The 20,698-nt window shown below is 39.1% G+C and overlaps 1 protein-coding gene across 1 annotated transcript; it reads left to right on the top strand.

The window, feature by feature from the left end:
• Positions 1-7,991: 7,991 nt before the first annotated feature.
• On the top strand, positions 7,992-8,660 carry LOC148022442 (pentatricopeptide repeat-containing protein At2g34400-like). The gene has a single exon (XM_087696871.1). The coding sequence runs from the start codon at positions 7,992-7,994 to the stop codon at positions 8,658-8,660; it is 669 nt and encodes a 222-aa protein (XP_087552997.1).
• The last annotated feature ends 12,038 nt before the right edge of the window (positions 8,661-20,698 follow it).

Here is a 20,698-nt window from a genome sequence, read left to right as displayed (position 1 = left end):
CCTTCACAGTGGCGTATCGAGCTGGAGCGTGAGAGGGGGGATGGAGGGGCCAGCAAGCTCCTCGCTGGAGCTTGCTCGGCTCCTTCGCCATGCAAGCTGACAGGCAAGGGGGGGAGGATTCCCTCCCCTCCCCTATTTAAAGAGGGAGGACCGCACAGTTGAAGGGAGAGGAAGAGGAGAAGTATATACGCGTTGCCCTGCTCGATTGCTGCCGCCTGATGCTGCAGCCACCAGCCGCCGCTGCCGCCTATCACCTCTAGGTTTCCTCTCCACAGTGCCACTGTCAGACTTCTCATCCCCCCCCAGATTGTCTCCCCCCCTCCTGCCACGTGATAAAGGAAGCTTCCTTGTAGAAGCTTCCTAAGGGGGGGGCTAATCAAGCCCCCATTCACCCCCTCATATCCCTTCCACTCAAAAAAAAAGATTTCCCCCTCCCCCAGGTTTTTAAAACCCTTAAGTTCCCCTTCCTTACCCTTTCATTCCCTCCCGGTTCTAACCTTTAGAAACCCTTTGCACCCCTAGCATCCCTCGAAAGCCACCTTAGCCCAAAATCCCTTGACCTAAAAAACCCTTAATCCCCGTGCCGAAATCCATAAGTCCCATCCTGTGTTGAAATCCCCTGTTTTACCCCTCATATTTCTTTACTTCATACACTCCTAAGATTTTTTTTAAAAACCCCGTGTCCCCTTTCTACTTACACGCCTTTTCCCCCATACTGTAAACCCTTGTATTATCTTTCAAATTTTCCTTTAGGTTTGAAAAACCCCTAAGTCCTTTCACTCCAATGCCAAAGATCTCCCAAGGGCTTTCATAGATGTTGTGAAGCCACATTCACACATAACTTTTTCCACCGTGATTATATCCTATAGACCCTTTTTCTCTTAAACTTTATAAACCTTTCCCTCTTCGAAGAAGCTAAGATTTTAGAAGTCTTATTATCCCTTCTCGAGGTCAATCATTTAAACGGCTCCTTGCCTCGAAAGAGAGACGGTGGAAATCCGAAAAGGAGAGTAAAAGCTGCCTTCACATCCGAAGGGTTACAATTGCGATGCCGCCTAAGAAAGTCCAAGGAGTAGCTGCAGGAGGGTCGTCTCCCGGTATCCATGTGGATATTTCACCCCAAAACCAGGTTTTCTCCTTCTTGGTTTTTTTTCAATTTTAAGTCAATCATGCAGATATAAATTGTTAGGGATAGGATATAATTTTCCGAGTTATTTACAATGAAGGAGTTTAGTTTAATTGAACAAATGATAATGCATAGAACATAGTTTCCTTCGAATAGCATCATGCATTATAACGAATTACGAACAAGATTATCTACTTACTATAGTAGTATATTTCAGTTAAATCCGGAAGGTATAAAAACTGCATCTTGCACCATTAACCCATTCTTTTTTGCAATGAATTATCATGAAATTCATGAAAGGTTTTTTTTAATGTTGCTCGAATTACTAGGAAGTTATCATTGATAATTGCATATCTTAGCAAGGAAAAGATTGTTATTTGGCATGAGTTTCGTTTGCAAGGAAAAATGAAGATTAAATTGAATTTACCTACCTCAAAGCAATAAAGTTTAGGACTGAAAAAAAATCAATTGCCACAAGGATAACAAATCGTGCCGAGGTGATCTCAATATTACCTTCCAAAAGATAACCAAATCAATCTAAACTTGGAAATACCATGCTGCAAAATATGCATTGGGAATGATTTAAAGACCAAAGAAATGTTTATACCTTAAGCACTTGACTACCTTCCCTGATTGTAGGGTCAATAAATCCGTAAGGTAAAAGAACTAGGGTTGTCCCTGAGGTTCTTAAAAAGAGACCCTAGGTCCGACAGCTTAAAGAATCTAAAACAGATTATTTCATCGCAGGACTTGCACAGCAAGTACGAAGTCATATAGTCTTGTGATTGATTCACAAGAAGAAAGGGATAATTACCCTCAACAAGGATGGCAGATCCTTACGCAAGCTATATTGCAAAAGGATGTATTCTTGGATATCCTTCTAAATAAGGAAAGTTATAAACCGGAAACTAAAGTATCCAATGAACTTTAGGGTTGACCAAGTTGAATTAATAAGGTACGCCCTAACCCGGAATATAAAGGATCTTGCCAAGTTGCAAGACACCTTGGAACGAGTGCTGATACATTGAAAGGAAAGAATAATTCCTTAGCAGTTTGCCAAACAACACGTTCGATTAATGGAAATGTTTGTGCTTGCTAGAGATTTTAGAGCACTTTTTGATTTATGAATTACAAATTAAATGAATACCTATACTTCAGGTTGAAGGCCTGAAGGGAGAGGTAGTTTCGATTACCCCCGACTGCTTGCCTGACCCTAACCAAGGGGGTTGTTGACCGTGCCGGGAACGTGGACTGAACCCGCCGCATGAGGTCTCTCCGTTGAGCTCTACTTGGAGCAGGAGGACGCTTGGGGGCCAAGGGGGGCTCTGGCCGTAAATCCCTCGCCTTCCGGGTCCTGCACAAGAGGATAACGTGACTCGGGATTGGATCTCGAGGCCTGCATACTAGTTTACAGGCGGAAGCTTGGAATAGTGATCCCTGTGGATTAGTGGATAGCCTTCGGGAGGATTATGGACAAGCCTATGGGCAGAAACTCCTTGTATTCCAAAGATAAAAATGATGATATGTTAATAAAGAACTTATTTGATATTGTTTTTCTATATCACGTGATAAGATTACGTAAAGCAACCAGTGCTTAATGGATTAATTAAGGAAGTTGATTGTTACATGTCAAATTAATGTGTTAGATAATTACATAACTAAAACAAACCAAGGAAAGTGCGGAGGATGGGCCATGGGTCTGTCCTACGGATGGATGGTCTCGGTTAGCCGGGAACTCTTCTCAAAATCTTGAGGAACTGCGGAATGATCGTCAAAAGACACGAACAACGAAAACGTGGACCTAGAGTTATGTCTTAACCGATTTACACTGTTTTAGGGGAACAGAATGGGACTATGCCTTATGGCAGAGAGGTTGAGCTTTGCATCCCTCTCATTTCTCATTCTCCTTGAACCAAGTGTAGCGTGAATCTGCTTCGGACCTGGTGTTTCTGCGTAAAGTAGTTCTCTTGGGTCCGACGCTAGTTGTTGTTAGGTAATGACCAATCAAGAAAACCCTAATTCTGGTCGATCCTAAGTGGGAACGGCTAGGATACTTCCGCTACGTGGCAGATGCGGGAAGATCTAGATCGCAAGTCCCGTATCATTCCATGGGAGTGCCGGGCTGAGATTTCTAGACATCCTTTCCGATGGATTGCTAAGACATGTCCTGGAAGATACTAGCGGACATGTTACACGACATCTTTGGTGAACCCGACATGAAAGCGTCGCATTTAAAAAAAATTCAGGATGGGAGATACTTCAGCATCAATTTCAGCCTCTTCTACGATTCCTGCTTTGTCCTCTATTTCGACTCCATCATTGACTTCTGCTTTAAGTACTTCAACGGATGATTTAAAGTAGATTTTCCAGAATATGTCTATGTATATGCAACTTCAAAATCAGCAGACACTATTGTATATGCAGCAGGCAGCAGTTACATCAACAACAGTTGTCTCAGCAAAGGCAACTATATTTGGAGCAAGAGAATGCAATCAGCTCGACTAAGGCGATTGAAGTAGTTGAAAATGAAAAGAAGCTATTTGACGGCCATAATGTATTGGCTTATTTGCAGACATATGAGATTAAGATGGGATTTTTTGAAGTACCAACAGGACTTATGAGTAAATATTTTCTTCGCCTTGTCACACCCGCCTTGAGGGTAAAAGTGACTGATCTTTTCCTTCAAAATCCAAATTGGCAAGATTTTAAGAAGGCCCTGAAAGAGAAGTATTTTCTTGAGGACTTTGGGATGGCTACACGGCAGTCATTTCAAGAGTGGGTCTACATGCCAAACAAACGTCTAGCTGCTTCAAAATTGATATGAGAATTTGAAGAGAGGTATAGTCAGCTTGATGCCATTGAACAAAGAGCATTGGATATTGAGAAAGTTGAGCTTTTCTTGCAAGCTGCAGATCCTATTCTTCAAGAAGAATTAGGAGAGCTTCTTGAGGATCGCACGAAGTCTATGGGTCTTAAAACAGATTGGCAATACGCTTAGGATGTGGTCTCAACTTTGACCAAGAGGCGGATACGGAAGACCCGCCTACAGAATGGATCCATGACACCGACGCCATCTTCTGCTCCTATGTCTGCTTCTAGCCCTGTCATTTCTTCTCTTCCTCAGCCAGTTACTTGGTCTATGCCAGTGCCTACTGTTTCTAATCCTCCTATTCCTCCTGTTCCAAGACCAATGCCAGCTTCTTCTGCTCCAAAATCATCCGCTCCTTTGGTTCCTTCCTCTCTTGATGACATAATCAAAGGCATAACGGATTTGACACTGGATTCAGTTAAAGAAGAATTGGTGGGGAAACTGAAAGAGCAGTTTGCCTTGACTATGCCTACTATTTCTTTTAGTGCTCCTAATGCACCTAGGAGTGCTCCTAGTGCACCTAGGAGAGATCAAAGATGTATTTGGTGTGATAGTATAGACCATTAGCATTGTAGGGATTGCGAATCTTTTCAAGATGTAAGAAGGAAGAATTTGGTATTTTGGAGACAAGATGGCAAGATCTGGTTGACTGAAACAGGAGCTCCGCTCGCTATGAATGTTGGGAAAGGCCGAATGAAGAAATTAGTAGATGACATGGCTGTGCGTACTTCTTATGTGGCAACTAGAGGAGATGCTTCTGCATATGGAGTCCAAATTGAGAAAGGATCAGAGAATCAGTCAGCATTAAGGACCTATGCTATAGAGACGGAAAACAAGGGGAAAATTCAGCAGACTATTTTGACTAGTGCACGTTCTAGCATCAGATCTCAGATAGGTTGGGATTTGCCTGTTGATAGGTACACTATTTATGCCTACTTGGCTAAGTCTCGGGGAGCAGATGTACTTGTTAAGGAGAAGCGTAAGAGAGATGAAGAGAATCCAAATGCAGCTAAAAAGCAGTATCTTCAATTGAAACTCAATTAATCATAACATTTTGCTAGATAGCATGACTCTCATTTTGCTAACTCTCATTTTGCTCTGCTCTTGCTCACATTGCTCCCCCCCCATCTTGGATCTTTCAAGGAATCCTTCCTAGGAGGATTAGCACAAGAAGTACGAGGCAAATGTTGTTTTTCGTGGATTGACTTGCTTAGCCAATAACCAATCATAGAAGCGTGGATTGTATTCTAGTTGGGCATGACAATCAAGAGTGGATAGTTTGATGGAGACTTGGGAGATGTAGATCAGGACATCATGAAAGAGATCTCCAGTATTAAGGCGGCTTACAACATGTAATTCCTCTTCTGTAAGGAATTGGTGGGGTGTGCAGAAGAAGAGAAGAAAGAGAGTCTAAATGAGTAGAGATGCAGATACTTTGTGGCTGATCATATTGCAGCTTGTGAAAAGATTTTGGCCAGGTTAGAAGAAGTGAACTTGACACTATCATGCCAGGTTAGAAGAAGTGAACTTGACACTATCAGGGTAGAAATCTATTTATGGAGTAAATGAGGTCATCATTGTTGGACATATGTGTGGGTATTATGGCAGGAAACCTTCACCTATGAAGGTGGATGCTATAGGAAAGATTACGGAGTATTGTTCTACCACTTCAGAGGTACGGAGATTCATTGGAGCGTGTGTGTTTTACATGATTTGGATACCCCATTTTGCACACATAGCAGATTGTTTATATCAATTGCTTCGAAAGGGGCAGAAATTTTTTTGGGATGAGAGCCACACTAGAGCCATGCGGAAATTGAAGAAGTTATTGCAAATTACTCCTACTCTCAGGAAAGCGGATTATAATTGCGGAAGGCCTATTGTATTGATAGTTGACACTAGTCCAATTGGCATAGGTTGGGCTGTGGGTCAAGATGATGCAGATGGAAACAAGTACGCTATTCGGTTTGGGGTGAAAGTCCTAAACGAGAGACAAAGGAGGTATTCACAAATCAAGAGGGAATTACTGGGAATTGTTACGGCTCTCAAATGTGACAAGGAGTATTTTATTGAAGCCCCAGTTGTGGTAGAGACTGATTGCTTGCCATTGATAGGTATGATTACGAGTTGCTCTACTCCTAATATAGCTATGCTGAGATGGATCGCATACATCAAGTCATTAAATCCAAAATTTAAACACATAGCAGGGAAGGATAATCTAGTGGTGGATATGCTGTCTAGAGCTAGATATGATGATGAGGAGACACTACTTGCAGAAGAGGATGATGCAAAAATTTCAGCCGCTATGGTTGATCATGTTTGCCATGTCTATGATATTGTAGCTTTCATAGAAGAACTCTATGTTGGAGATTGGTTGCATATTGGCAAGTACCTTAGTACACTAAGCAAAAGAGATGAATGGACAGATGAAGAGTTCAAGAAGATCAGAAGAAAAGCCTATGGTTATTTTCTCAATGACAGATTTCTTTGGAAGCACCCGAAGAAAAGAGGTGGATTGCCCTTGCGGGTTGTCTGCAATAAAGAGACCCAGTTACAGGTGATGAGAGAGTTTCATGAGAGTCCTTGGGCTGGTCATAGAGGAGTGTGGGCTACTTATGAGAAAATCAAGGATAAATATTGGTGGAAAGGCATGTACAGAGATGTTTCTTGCTTTGTGGAGACTTGGAGACTGTCAGATGTATTCCATAGTGCATCATCGAGATGAGCTTCATCCGACCTATTTGCTATGCATTCATTATAAGTAGGTAGTTGATTTGGTTACTATGCCGATGGGTCTATGGTAGATGAGATATATTGTATTGGCTAGAGAGGATCTTACCAATCATGTTGAGGGTAGACTCTTGAGAATGAAGACCACTAGTGCACTGTATAAGTTCTTATTGGAAGAAATTTTCTGCAGGTATGATTGTGTGGGTAAGATCATTGTAGATTGCAGTGAATTAGATGCAGATGAAGCTAGGGAGTTTGTCTCTCAACTAGGAATCAGGTTGGCTCTAACCATAGCATACAATCCAGAGGAAAATGGAAAGAGTGAAAGAGGGCATCCGCCGATAGTGAAAGCATTAGCCAAAGCATGCAGAGGACAGATTGGAGAATGGCCAAGATTTCTACCATTTGCTTTGTGGGCTGATCATACAACTCACAGTGTTACCACAGAATATATACCTGTAGAGTTGATGTATGGTCAGAAATCGGTTATGTCGATTGAGACTTGTGCTTTGACTTGGTCAGTTTTACCTTGGTAGGAGGATTTGACAAGACAAGAGCTCTTAGCTCCTCAGATCCGGAAATTGGAGAGAAGACCAAAGGATATTCAGCTAGCTATTGACAAGTTGACGGTTGCTAGACTTAGAAATAAGGACAGGTTTGATAGCAGGCATCGCTTGCGGCCTAGAGAAATAGAAGAGGGAGGCTGGGTATTAGTCTTTGATAGCAGCCTTAAAAATCAGCATACTGCATTTCGAAAGATGGTGAAAAGATGGTTTGGGCCATACATAGTCAGACATGTCTTTGACAATGCAACATATGAGCTGACAGAATTGGATGGGACAATGCTTAGAGTGCCCATTGTAGGAAAAAGAATCAAGATTTTCAAGAAAAGAGATGATGAGGATTATGCATTGGAAGAATTTGCAAGAGAAGAGCAATGAGAAGAAACTCTAGTAAAAGAGACAGATGATATGACAGATAACCTTGCCAATATACCAGAAATAGACAATCAAGAGATTGATCTGTACGTGGATCTTGACGATAATGATCATGGGTAGTTGGCCCATCTGGAGGATGCGCAGGATGAGGGGGGTGGATGTCGTGCTGTTGCACATTCGAGGCATGGAATCCACCAAAACGTTTGTGTGTGTGACATTTGTTACTTTGGGCATACTTAGTCATTGTGTTTGCATTTTGTTCTACATGGGCAATATAGTGGAGAGGGGGTTGGAGTAAGAAGAACTTATCTGTAATGCTCTAGTTGGCATGTATGCCAAGTATGGAAACCTACCAGATGCGCATGTTATTTTTGATACACTAACCAATCGAGATGTTGTGACATGGAGCTCTTTGATTGGAGGATATACCCAACAAGAATACATTCAAGAGGCTTTGGATCTTTTTGAAGAAATGCAAAAAGAAGGCATAGAACTAGATCCTATGGCATTTTCTTGCATTTTGAAAGCACCTTTTAGTCCAGATTACCTAGACAAGGGAAGAGAACTTCATGCCCGAATCGTTTTGACTGGCTGGGAAGCAGATTCATTTCTTGGTATCTCCTTGATGAACATGTATGCTAGTTTAGGTAGTCTTGAGGACACATGCATTTTATTTGACATACTGCAGATTAGAACTTTGATGGCATGGAATGCATTGATTGCCACTTACACTCTGCATGACCACAGTCAGGAAGCTCTTAAACTTTTCAAGAACATGCAAGAAGAGTGTGTGCAGGCTGACCTTGTCACCTTTGTTTACACTTTGAAGGCATGTGCCAATATACCAGCATTACATCAAGGCAGGCAGGTCCATAGTTACATTATTAATAGTGGATGTGTAGTGCATGTTGTCATCGCTACTACTCTTATTGATATGTATGCAAAATGTGGAAGCCTTGAAGATGCAAAGAATCTATTTGAGAGTGTACCTGAGTGAAATGTTGTGGTATGGAGTGCGTTAATTGCAGGATATGTACAACATAATGATTATCGTATGGCTTTGCAAAGTTTTGAAAGCATGCAACAAGCAGGCTTGAAGCCAGACAGTGTAGCATTTCTCAGTTTGATTTCAGCATGTAGTCATGCTAGTCTTACTGAGAAAGGTTTTTTTGCATTTAAAGAGCATGAGAGATGAGTATGGCATTCTACCAAAATTAGAACATTACAACTCTGTCCTAGACCTTTTGTGCCAAGACCATGACATGGAGAAAGAAGAAGATTTACTTGAGACCATTCCATGTAGAGCTAACAGAGAAGGCTAGTCATCATCTTTAAATTGCAATTAGTGTGAATGAAGGGGGGGGGGCACTTTTCTGTATGAAAAAGTGTTGTATGCTAAAAAGAACATGAGAAAAACTTTGTCTAGGGGAGAAAAAGCAACGACAACAGGCAGTAGAGGGGAGTCTGCCCATCGAAGAACAGAGAGGAGGATACAGCCGAAAACAATCAGGAGCTCTGGCTTGTGCTTCAAGCTAAGGATAGAGAGAGCAACTTCAGAAGAAAGGCATGCATCTTCTCATGTTCTTGAGTTCAGGAGCTTGACAAGACGACACCGCCATTGAAAAAGCTACGGAATGGATACCTGGTTGCTTTCCGGAATGTTATCATATCCTTTGCGCATGCTGTCACAAGAGAAGGAAGAAGAAACAAATGAAGAAACAAGATGAAGATTAAGGACAATAATTTAAAGACACAACGAATATTTGTTTGCCTTCCATGACTGTTGAAGTCAGCTCCTATCATTCATCCTTACTGTCATAATGTCTGTTAAAGCAACGAAGAAGCACTCATCATAACATCTGCTAAAGCAAAGCCCAAAAGAAGAAGAAAGAGAGGAAATCTTCATAACATCTGCTGAACAGTGACAGAGTAATAGCTTGCCTTGTGTTTACATCAAGGGCTCTCTATACAAAGAGGAAGAAAATTCCCACAGCAGAAAAACTGCTAGCTCTTGAGGTTCAAGCACAGGGCTCTGTCAGAACTTGCTTGGATGTTTTTTTTGCACAAGCTCTGAAGGTGGAGAGTTATATCAAACTGGATGCCTCAAGAGAGGCTCACCAAACCCGAGAAGTATAACCTTTGTCAACAGATTTGTAAAGTTGCAGGCTGATGGATATAGTGTTGTACTAGAAGCCGATAAAGCAGGTCATTTTGCAAGTGAATTCTCTTTTCTATATGCCAAAGTTGGAGATTTACAGGTTGAGGACATTGAATCACTTCTCAATGATTACAAAGAATTAGGTTTTGAATTATTATGCTCTTTGTAAAGTAGTGGGGAGTATAACACCAGTGAAGCATACCAGTGGACTGATCAGATTGGAATTCATCTTGTATTTTGTAAACATCTTGGCAGTAATATAATTGTTTTTTGGCATCATTTTCTCATCTTGCTTATTTGCTTGATTGATCTTCTATCTTGAAATTCGTCAAGGTCCTCTGTGGACGCGACTTTGCTTTCGAAAACCCTTCGACACCACTACAACTATATGTAGTAAATCCTAGTTACATATGCACATGAGAGATCACCTGTCATTTAGCACACACATTTCTTGCATCCATGATATTTGGGATGTTCATCACAAAGTTAGGAACCTCTGATAGAGTGTATAAGGTGGTTGGGTGAGTTAGAGGGCCATGAAGGACTCCGCCAATTATGAGATGGGTTGTTATTATCTGGTCAACATCTTGAGGACCATCATTTCCAAAGCAACGGTGAGATTATGGTGGGTGGAGCGGAGTATGACATATTTTCTTGCTGAGAGTTGAGGGGTGAGGTTAAGGATTTAAATAATTAAGGAACTTTGTTTGCACTTTCCATGACGCACAAGCATGACTAGATAGGCTAGGCACAATATCTTCAAGTGCATCCATATTTTTTTGTATGAGCATTGCTTGAGTGTTTGCATAGCACGAATTCCAATTTGCATATCTTCTTAAATCGTGTATATATTGGAACGAATTTCTATTCCAAAGCATATACTTCTTAGGGCACATTGCATGAACAAAAGCCAGGAACATATAAAAGAAATTATTAGTTATTGAAGAATTGAGGAGCATGTCAAGGTGGCTTTTTATGGTGATATGTGCTCTTTGCAAGCAATCAACTGGGAAGAGCCCTTTTCTTGATGTCTTCTATGGTAAATACATGGATCAGATCATGGATGTCTTGGCTTCTCACATTCCTTATACAATAATCAAGGCAACTTGTAGTAGCAGCACTGATGGTTAGGGGTGTTCAGACTCGTGTCCTGCTACGAGATGCAAAGAAAGCTGTCAACTTATTTGGCAAAGAGAACTTTGACAAAATGCACTTTTTCATTGAAGATACAAGGAATATAGACAGAGTGGAACCTTATGTTTTTTGAAGATGTAAATGCAAGGTTAAGCCCAAGTGAAGATGAAGAACATCAAGATTAAGAAGAGTATAGAGACCGAGTAGGCAAAGAAGACCACCATGAAGTACACCAAAGAAGAAGTCATGATGATCAAAATATGAAGCCAAATCCGGTGCCAAAAGAAAAAGACAAAGCTAGGATCAACAAACCAAGACCAAGGAAATCGATAAACAGGTTGTTGGTCATGTTGCTTGCTAATCTAACACAGTTAAAAGCTGGAGCCAGATGCTTGTTAGAGGTCTAGGATTCAGAAAAAGTAGAAGGTATGTTTGCACGGAAGCTTGTGGGACTTCTTAAAGCCTTGAGAGGAGGGTGGATGCAGGGCACTCTTGGCAATGAATAGACCTAGAATCCTTCAAGTCAGATATGAAGATGAGGAGAATACTCCTTCTACAGTAAGGTACTAAACATAAGCTTGAAATTCCTATTGGATCTCCTGGAATCAAGGATCTTGTTTGGTATGACATACAAGAGGACAAGGTGTAGAATATGGTGGGGTGTATGGGTCCGAGTCAACGTACGGATTGTATGGGGATAGATATGGCATAAGTTGGATGCTTGGAGTAGCCTCTGTAAGAAGGCTAGTTTGGTCTAGTTGTGTGAGAGGAGGGGAACATAAGAGCATATGGCTCACAGAACCTATGGCAAGCATAGGGTGGTGGGGAGGCCCTCGTCTCATCCTCCTCTTCTGCAACAGGAGCCACTGTTAGCAACAGAGGCCTCGAGGTGGGCCATAGAGATAGCAAGAAGAAGGCCAAGTCATGTCCATGAGAAATCAAATCTGTTCTATTGAGCACCTTCTAAGAAAGGCTTTACCAGTGGAGGTAAAGAATGCTCAATAGAAGAGATTAGAAGACTTGAAGAAGCAAGCTGAACTCCATGGCCATGTTGAACTTGAATAGAAGATGGCACTTTGATATCTGAATATTAAGTTCTTTGATGAGAGAAGGAAGATTGAATGATCTATTCGAAGGTGGATGGATGGCGGAACGTGGAGTAGCCGTTGCCAAGTTGGAATCTGAATTGCGAAGTATTGAGCCCTTGAAGGCTAAACTACAGAGAGTACAAGCTCATGCTCAAAAGTTTCATGTACCTCGTCAAGAGTTAAATGCACAGGTGTAGCAAAGAACACAAGCTAGTGAGGGTTTTGCAATAATGCTCAATAGGTTCCAACCATGAAAGCTAAAATGGAAATTCTCAGGCACGAGATTCAACGTGCAAGAACTACATTTGAGTTTGAGAAGAATGCCAACACAGAATTGCTAGAGCAGAGAGGTACAATGAAGGAAAACCTTATGTTTATGGCCATAGAAGTGGAAAACTGCGTGCAAAATTAACGGATCATGATGGCATACACAGATCGTAGGCAGTTTGGCTATTGACACATGCAAAAGATGGCAGCTGTCATGAAGAAGGCAATAATTATTTGAGAAGAAAGCAATAATGGAAAACAACAAAGAAGAAGGCAAGGTGAGAATCCCATTGATTCAGGAGGCCTATAATAAGTCGAAAGAAAAAGGGTGGCATATCAAGCATGTTAACTTTTAAAAGCTATCCATAAAAGCATAAGCTTTTAAGCTTAGTCTTAATGTTCTGAAAGTAAAATGTATAAAAAGACCTTAGGCTTTATAGAAAGCTAAAAGGAAATACCAAACGTATGCACATTGAAAATTCCTATTAGGGGGTTCCCGTTTGAGTCTTCTTGTATCTTGTGAGAGATGTGAGAGGAGGGTCATATGCAAGAGAAGAGACTCTTGTTGTGCCAACTAGTGAAGTTGGAGAATTTGCAGGTTGTGGTGCCGAGTGTCAGCTCAAGGCTTTCAAGGTATGAGAATACAATTCACTTGGGTTTGTTTTAGAATTGTTGGTGTTTTTGAAATTTGAGTTAAAGTGATGCTCCACTCGTATTCGAGTTTTAGGTCGTTTTGAGCTACGAGAGGCATTCTTTGTTTGGTGTGTGGTTTTGTGTGTGATTCGTGTAGTATTTGAGAAACATTAAAATTTCTTGTGTTGCGATGTGCATCTAACAAAGTCAATTTTCTCAACCAGCACTCCTAAATGTATCGTTATCGGGTTGTGAGTGAGGCTTGGTCTTGATCACCGCTCATGTAACATCTCTTTTTTGGTGCCCCCATTGAGGAGTGCTGAAAATTTTGACTTTGTGTGATTTATGGATTGATTTCTTGTTTGTGATTATTTTTTGATGGCTAGTTCTTTTCCCAAATTTTATGGAAAGAAGGGAGAGGATCCTCAGTGATTCTTCAAAAAATTAGAGCTTGGATGTATTATCCAACGAATAAGTGACTCATCCCTGAAACTCCAAATTTGGAAATTTCAATTATTGGATGAAGGTCGTAATTGCTTTGAAGATTATTAAAAGACCCTTAGATTGAGAAATCCTCCTGTTCCTATGGAATATGAAGCAACTAAGCAAGGGTTTCTTGACTATTTTAAGGAAATTGAGACTTCATAAGACCTTTAGAGAAAAATAGAAACTTGCGAGAAGACCATAGAATTTTATGCCATGGAGTACACTAGAATTTGGGATTGTTGGAATGTATCTTTAGGCCCAGGAGAGAAAGCTCCAGAAATGTTGAAAATAAAACATTTTGTAGAAAAAATGCAGGGAGAGGTAAGGAAAAAATTGGAAATTAAAGAACCTAGTACTTTTCAGGAAGATGTGAGAATTGCTATAGAAAAAGAGAGAAAATTTGAGAAAATTAAAAAAAGAGAGTCATTTAGAACACTTATTGACAATAGAGATCAAACTTGGCAAAGGGATGAACAAAATTATCAAATCTTAGCAATACAAAATGCTCAACTAGCACTAGAAGTTGAAGATCAATTATCAGGTCAAATGCAAAACTTGAGGTTAGGAGCTTTAAGAGGTTGATCCTTAGGAAGAGGTAATGGAGGACTAATGGGACAATCTAATCAAGAAAATTTGAGAGGTGGAAGAGGAGGGAATGGTAAAGGATATTTTCGTAGACCAATGGTAACTTGTTATTCATGTGGAGAGATAGGACACATAAGTACAAACTGTTTGTATCCACCTAGAGCAAGGGGGGATATGGATCCCTTACCTCAAAATTTTTCCAACAGACATAATTATTTTGGGATAGAAATAAAAAATGATTCTATTTCTCAAGAACCTAGGTTGAATGAAGAGGAGAAAGGGAAACGTGCCATAAATTGTATTCTTTTAGAAAATAAAAAAGAGGAAAGTAAAATTGTTGATGTAATGCCTGCAATTAAAAGAAGAAGAGGAGATGATGAGAGAGATGAACCTGAAACTAGTAAGGCTGGTGAGGAAAGAGGAAGAAAAACAAAGAGAGAAGAGAAGAAAGATAAAAGATACGAAAATAAATCGAGAGTCCTTAGAAAACATTATCATGCTATTGATATTCCTTTGGGGGAAGGAGAGAGTGACTATGACCTTAAAAAGGAAATGATGGGTAGGAAAGCTGATATATCTTTTACTTAGATGATGGAGTTGTGCCCTAGGATCAGAGGGCAATGGAAGAAATAGTAAATTTGAAAGGGAGAGAGAGAAAAAAAGGGACTGTAAGAGTTTTGAGTGTAGATGAGTTACCAGATATTTGTCTTGTAGTTGATGCTTGGTATAAAAACCAAAACATGAGAGAGGCTTAAATAGATGTAGGAGCACAAGTTAATGTGATTACCCAAGCATGTGTAGAACAATCTGGACTTCGAATAGTTGTAGGATCTGGATTTCTAATTAGGCTTGAAAATCATGCTAAAGTGAAATGTATAGGAATAATTCAAAATCTTGAAGTCAAGGTGTACGGAGTTGCAATGAAAATCACTTGTCATGTTATGCCAGTAGGATTAGGAGCATTTTCGCTTATCCTAGGTAGACCCTGGCTTAGGAAGGCAGGAGTAATACAACATTGGGGAAAAGGAACCATAACAATTTATGACCATAGAGGAGTAGCAAAGAATTTTGATATGAAATCGAGAAATGAATTAGTAAATGAGGATACCAGCGAAGAAGAAGAAGAGGAAAGTGATAGTACAGAAGATGAAAATGAAATTGGGAACGAAAGTTCAGAAAGTGATTCAGATCTAGAAGTTTCATCAATAATAATTTAAAAAAACAAAAAGACGGAAACATCCTTAGGAAACAGAGTGAAGTTAATAACTCATATCAAACCATCAATAGTTTCAAGGGTATCAAGAAACATTGAAAATCCTAATTTAAATCTTTCTTCTAAAGAAACATGACTTCTGTTCCTATTAAAGGATGAAGAATCATCTTTAGAAGAAGAATTTTCAAATAAAGTCCAAATTATAAATGTTAAAGGAAATCAAAAAGACGGATTTCTTGAAAATGATAAGAAGAGAAACTAGAGGAACTAGAAAAATTAATGGAAAGACCTTAAATTTCCACAAAAAAAAGAGAGTTTTTGGAAAAAACGTTGAGTCAAGATTTGACAGAAGGAGAAAGAAAACAATATCATACACTCATCAATAAGTATCCAAATATTTTTGCAACTTCATACACAAAAATTAGAGGAATGAAAGGGGAAGGGCTAAAAATAGAATTGAAAGAAGATGCCAAGGTAGTATGTCAAAAGTTGAAACCCCTGACTTCAAAACAAATGTAGTCTTGAAAGAAGAAGTAGATAAGTTATTGCAAGCAGGATTTATTTATCTTGTAGAACATTTAGAATGGGTAAGTACAATAGTTATAGCATCAAAGAAAAATGGAGGTTGGAGAATTTGTGTAAATTATAAACCTCTAAATGCCATCACAAAAAGAGATCATTATCAGCTTCCTTTCATAGATGGAATTTTAGATTCAGTTGTAGGTTTTGAAAGGTATAGTGTTTGTTATGGATATTTCGGATATTTTCAATTACCCATTGCACCTAAAGATTAGAAGAAAATGATAGTCATAACACCATGGGGTTGTTTTTGCTATAGATTTTTACCTTTTGGACTTAGTAATGGACTGGCTTGGTATCAAGGGAGGGTAAATAGAGTGCTAGCTCCTTACTTAGGGAAGTTTGTTAGAGATTTCATTGATGATATTTGTGTTCATAGTACAAGATTAGAACATTGTGAAAAAACTTGACAAAGTATTTGAAAGATTGGATGGATATACCATTGTCAGTTAAATCCAAAAAAATGCAAGATAGCCCAACCAAAAGTGAAACTTCTTGGTCATGTAGTTTTGAAAAATAGTACAGAGCATGATCCTAAAAAAGTCGAAGCTCTACTAACCTTAGTATCACATGCAGATACTAAAGAACTTATGACTTTCATTCATAAGTTAAGATATCTATCAAGGTTCATTCCTTTTGCATCTCAATTACTCTATTTGTTTTACAAATGGTAGCCAAGAAGGATCCTTTAGAGTGGACTAAAGAGGCTAAGGAAGTGTTTCAACAGGTCAAGGAAACTATGGGTCATACATCATTAGTTCAAGCACCTGATTGGAAAAATTAATTTTTTGTGAATCCTTTAGTTGGAGAAGATGTTATTGGAGCAATTCTGATGCAATAAGGAAGGAATTCTAGATATATGAGGCCTATCTATTTTGCAAGTTGAGTAAAGTTGCAAATAGAAAAATCATATACAGAAATTTAATTGGTAATGTTAAGGATGATATTTGCTTGTAGGAAGTTTAGGAGGTATTTACTACCAAAATCCTTTACTATTCTGACAAGCTATACACTATTACCATAGTTGGTGAATAACTCAAATCTCTCAAGAAGAGTTGTTAAATGGATTGTTGAACTTGAAGAATTTCAGTATAAGTTCCAGGTTGAGGACTCAACTAGGGCTACAATAGCAAACCTTTTGACCTATAGAGGAAGCACACCAAGCATCATCAGGAGGAATAGTAGTTTATGATTCTCAAGGGAAGTTGATAAAAAAAGAAGCAGTTAAACTTGAGGCAACAAGTAACAATGAAGCTGAGTATGTAACCTTGCAAGCAGCTATTATGCTTTGTCAAAGAATGGGAACTCGAAGGTTGAGAATTAGAGGTGATGCTCTACTATTAGTAAAGCAAATACTTGGAGTTTGGTAGATCAAGAATCCCAAACTGAGAAGGATGTGTAATAGAATTCAAAGAGATTTAAAAAAATTTTAAGCCTGGAGTTTGAAACATATACCCAAGGAAGAAAATCAAGAAGCTCACAATGCAGCCCAATTAGCATATTGTCAAGTATTTGTAATGAAAGTAGATCTTCCTCTTTATAGAGGAAGAGAAGCTCTAAATTTTGGTCATCCCGAAGCCCTCAATTTATAGTTTTGCAAGGGGGTAAAAGAGAGGACGCTTACTTTTTTAGTTTTTTGATGACATCATCAATGACAAAGAGAGAACACTTTCTTTTAGCATTTCTAATGATATCATTGATGATGTCAAAGAGAGAGATCCATTTTTTGTAGTGTGAAGATAACAATTTACGAATCTATAGGTGAGCACCGCATGGCGCATCGTCGGGCGACTGTCACTCCAAGGCTTACGACTAATGTTGCGACCAAGGCATAAACCTTGGCATCTTGGCCTTGGCATACTTGGCAACGGGCTACGAATGCTTCATTGGCGCTGTTGGCTTCACGCGAGAAGCTCCCACTAGCTTGTAGGAAAATCTTCTCGGGAGGTCAGTGAATTTAATCTTGAGAAGTGTGCCTTGAAAAGAAGAAATATATCATATTCTAGAAAAAAATAATGAGGGGGCATGTGGGGGACATGATTCTTACATGTGGCTAAGTGTTCAAAAAGATGTCAATCACTAGTGCAAATCTTGTCATGAATATCAAAGAATGAGTAAGAGAATATTAAAACCACAAACAAGAAAAACAATCCTTGCATATGACATCTTTGAAAAATGAGGAATAGATGCAATTGGCTCATTACCACATACTTGGAGAGGAAAAATATATATTTTGACAGCAATTGATTATCTTTCTTGATGGGCAGAAGCTAAAGCTGTAAAAAACATCAGAACCATAGATGTGGGAAAATTCATCTATGAATATATATGTTGTAAATTTGGAACACCTCTAGAGATTTTGTTAGATAAAGGTCCAAGTTTTAAGGGATAATTTATTGATTATCTCTGTGAGAAAATGAAAATAACAAAAAGATTTGACTCACGATACTATCCTCACTATAACAGTCTCAATGAGCGATTCAATGGGGAGTTAATAAGAATGCAGTCTAAAATGACAAGGGATCATCCTCAAACATGGGATATTGAGTTGCTAAGTGCTTTGTGGGCTTATCGATTAGCAAGGAAAGAAAGTACAAGTTTTTCTTCTTTTAAACTAGTTTTTGGAAGGGAAGCCTTACTACCTATATAAGGAGAAATATTGTCTTTAAGGATGTTTGAAAAGTTGATTGAAGGAGAGGAAAAAAAATATTTCGTAGACAGGTTGATGCAATTACAAGAAGCACAATTAATCATACAAGAAGTGTATGATCAATATGAGAGAAGACAAGAAAAAAATCTACAAGAGATTTAAAAAAACTAAAAAACAAAAATAAAAAAAAGGTGGGATTTAGTTTTGAGATACAATAGTAAATTGGATCATACTTTTCAAAAGAAATTCCAAACAAAGTGGAAAGGACCATTCAGGGTTTCTGAAGTTTTTAAAAATGGGACTTATGCGCTAGAAAATTTGGATGGGAAGGTGCATAAACAAAGAATAAATGGATATAGATTAAAAAAGTATATATCAAGGTTAATGACAATACAAATAGAGGAGTGGTCAAAATGACAATTTCATCAAAAGAACCAAGAAACTGAATGGATGATAGATATAGCATCACTCTATGACAGCAATTGATGCACATGAATGTTTGTAGACTAGGGGGAGGGCTAAATATGTCAAGCATTTTTCTAAAAATGCAAAACCCCTAATCAAACTGTAGTTAGGTTTGTTTTTTGTTACCTAAATTGTTTGTGTGTTTGTTTGTTTTGTCATTTTGTAATTGAATTTCTTGTGTTTGTCTAGCTTAGAACACAATATTAGTGAGTTTGAGAATCTCCCAATTTCCATTTTTGAATACTAAAAAGGTGGCACCCAGATAACATGCCTATAAGTTTCTCAAAACCATATGATGTGACCTATCATTGAACAGTGCTTGAAAAATGGAATCTATTAAGCTATAGAGCGCGTGATTTGGAGTTAGAGTGTTCAAGTTATGACAAATTCAAAGATTTGACCACGTGTCCCAAACTTGTGGGAAATTTCCATATTCCCCAATATGGTGTTTTAGTGTTTGTTTCTGTCATTTTGTTTGATTTGTTGAGTGTGAAACTTGATATCCTTGGTCGAGTTTGGTATTTTATTTGATAGACCACGTATATTTTATTGTCGAGACTCTTGCACATCATAGGGATTATGGTTTCATGAGCACTTCACATAGCACTTATTGATGCAATACAACTTGGGGGTCGTCTCATGTTCTTACCAAATAATTCCAAGCCATGGGTTGGGATTGGTGCGCAGATCGATCGCAATATGCTCACGTAGTGAATCTCGGAAGGTCCCCAAGAACAATGAACTCTACCTTTTTGCACAAAAAACAATGTAAAAAGCATGAACGACAAGAGCAAGAGACCAATTGGGTTCAATCTCCCCCCATGCCTTGTGTGAGCGCTTCACAAAGCATGTAATAATAGCCCAATTTACAAAAATATGACAAGCTTTTAGCTTTTGAGTTTGCCTTTTACAAAAATAAGGAATAAAGCTATTGGACGGTGCCCATAGAGTCTGGCACGCCCAACACAATGTCCCAAATAGAAATAACATATCCGTGCGCATAGGCGCATACAAAATAATAATCAATAATCGATGCCTCAATAGACATAACAAAATATAGGCGTGGCGCCTATCAAAATATAATCCATAGGTCGAATACTCGCTAGACTCCAATGCTTTCCTTCGCCACTGCTGCTATCTCTACACATCAACTGAAGCATTCACAATCGTTAGTAAAATAATACAATTAAACCGACAAAAGTGAATACCTAGCAGTCTTCAGCTACATAAATAAATCAACTGGTTAGAAATAAATCCTAACCTTAATTTATTATGAGTGCGCACTCTAAACTCATAAACGTTTATTAATTTAATATGTATTTTGCGGAATCACCCGCTATGGAATCACCCATGTACACACTAAATTAATGAAACGCCCGAAAAGGACAGGTGTCCCCATCAACTTCTCGCACAAAGAATCCACTTTGTGTATGAGCCCCGGTCATCTAAGTTTACGGAATCCACCGTAAAACCTCACGGAATCCACCGTGGAATATGCCTCCTGGCATCATACCCCCGGGGTGGGATAGCAATTGACCTCAATTGCTATTAGCTCAATGTGGAGCTAACAGAGTGGGGAAAGCATTTAAGTCTCTAGCGTGCATCCATTGTGCTTCCTCTACAGGATGGTTCTTAAATTTTACTAGATATCTAGAATACCTTCGGCTAGTTCTAGTGGTCATAAAGTCAGTGTCTATGATAGCTTCTGGTTCAAGTATTTCAGTCTCTTCCTCTAATAAAGGTGGGTTTTCATAAATAGGGTGGACAGGTAATTGGC

Source organism: Lygodium microphyllum, chromosome 17 (genome assembly GCF_053477565.2).
Source record: "Lygodium microphyllum isolate KBCC chromosome 17, Lygodium_microphyllum_v1.1.10, whole genome shotgun sequence".
Taxonomy (NCBI): Eukaryota; Viridiplantae; Streptophyta; class Polypodiopsida; order Schizaeales; family Lygodiaceae; genus Lygodium; species Lygodium microphyllum.
Note: the sequence above shows the minus strand (reverse complement) of the source record. Positions and strands in the feature narration are given on the sequence as shown.

Excerpts from the sequence above, each read along its gene's own strand:
- LOC148022442 (XM_087696871.1), top strand. The coding sequence starts at position 7,992 with ATGTATGCCAAGTATGGAAACCTACCAGATGCGCATGTTATTTTTGAT.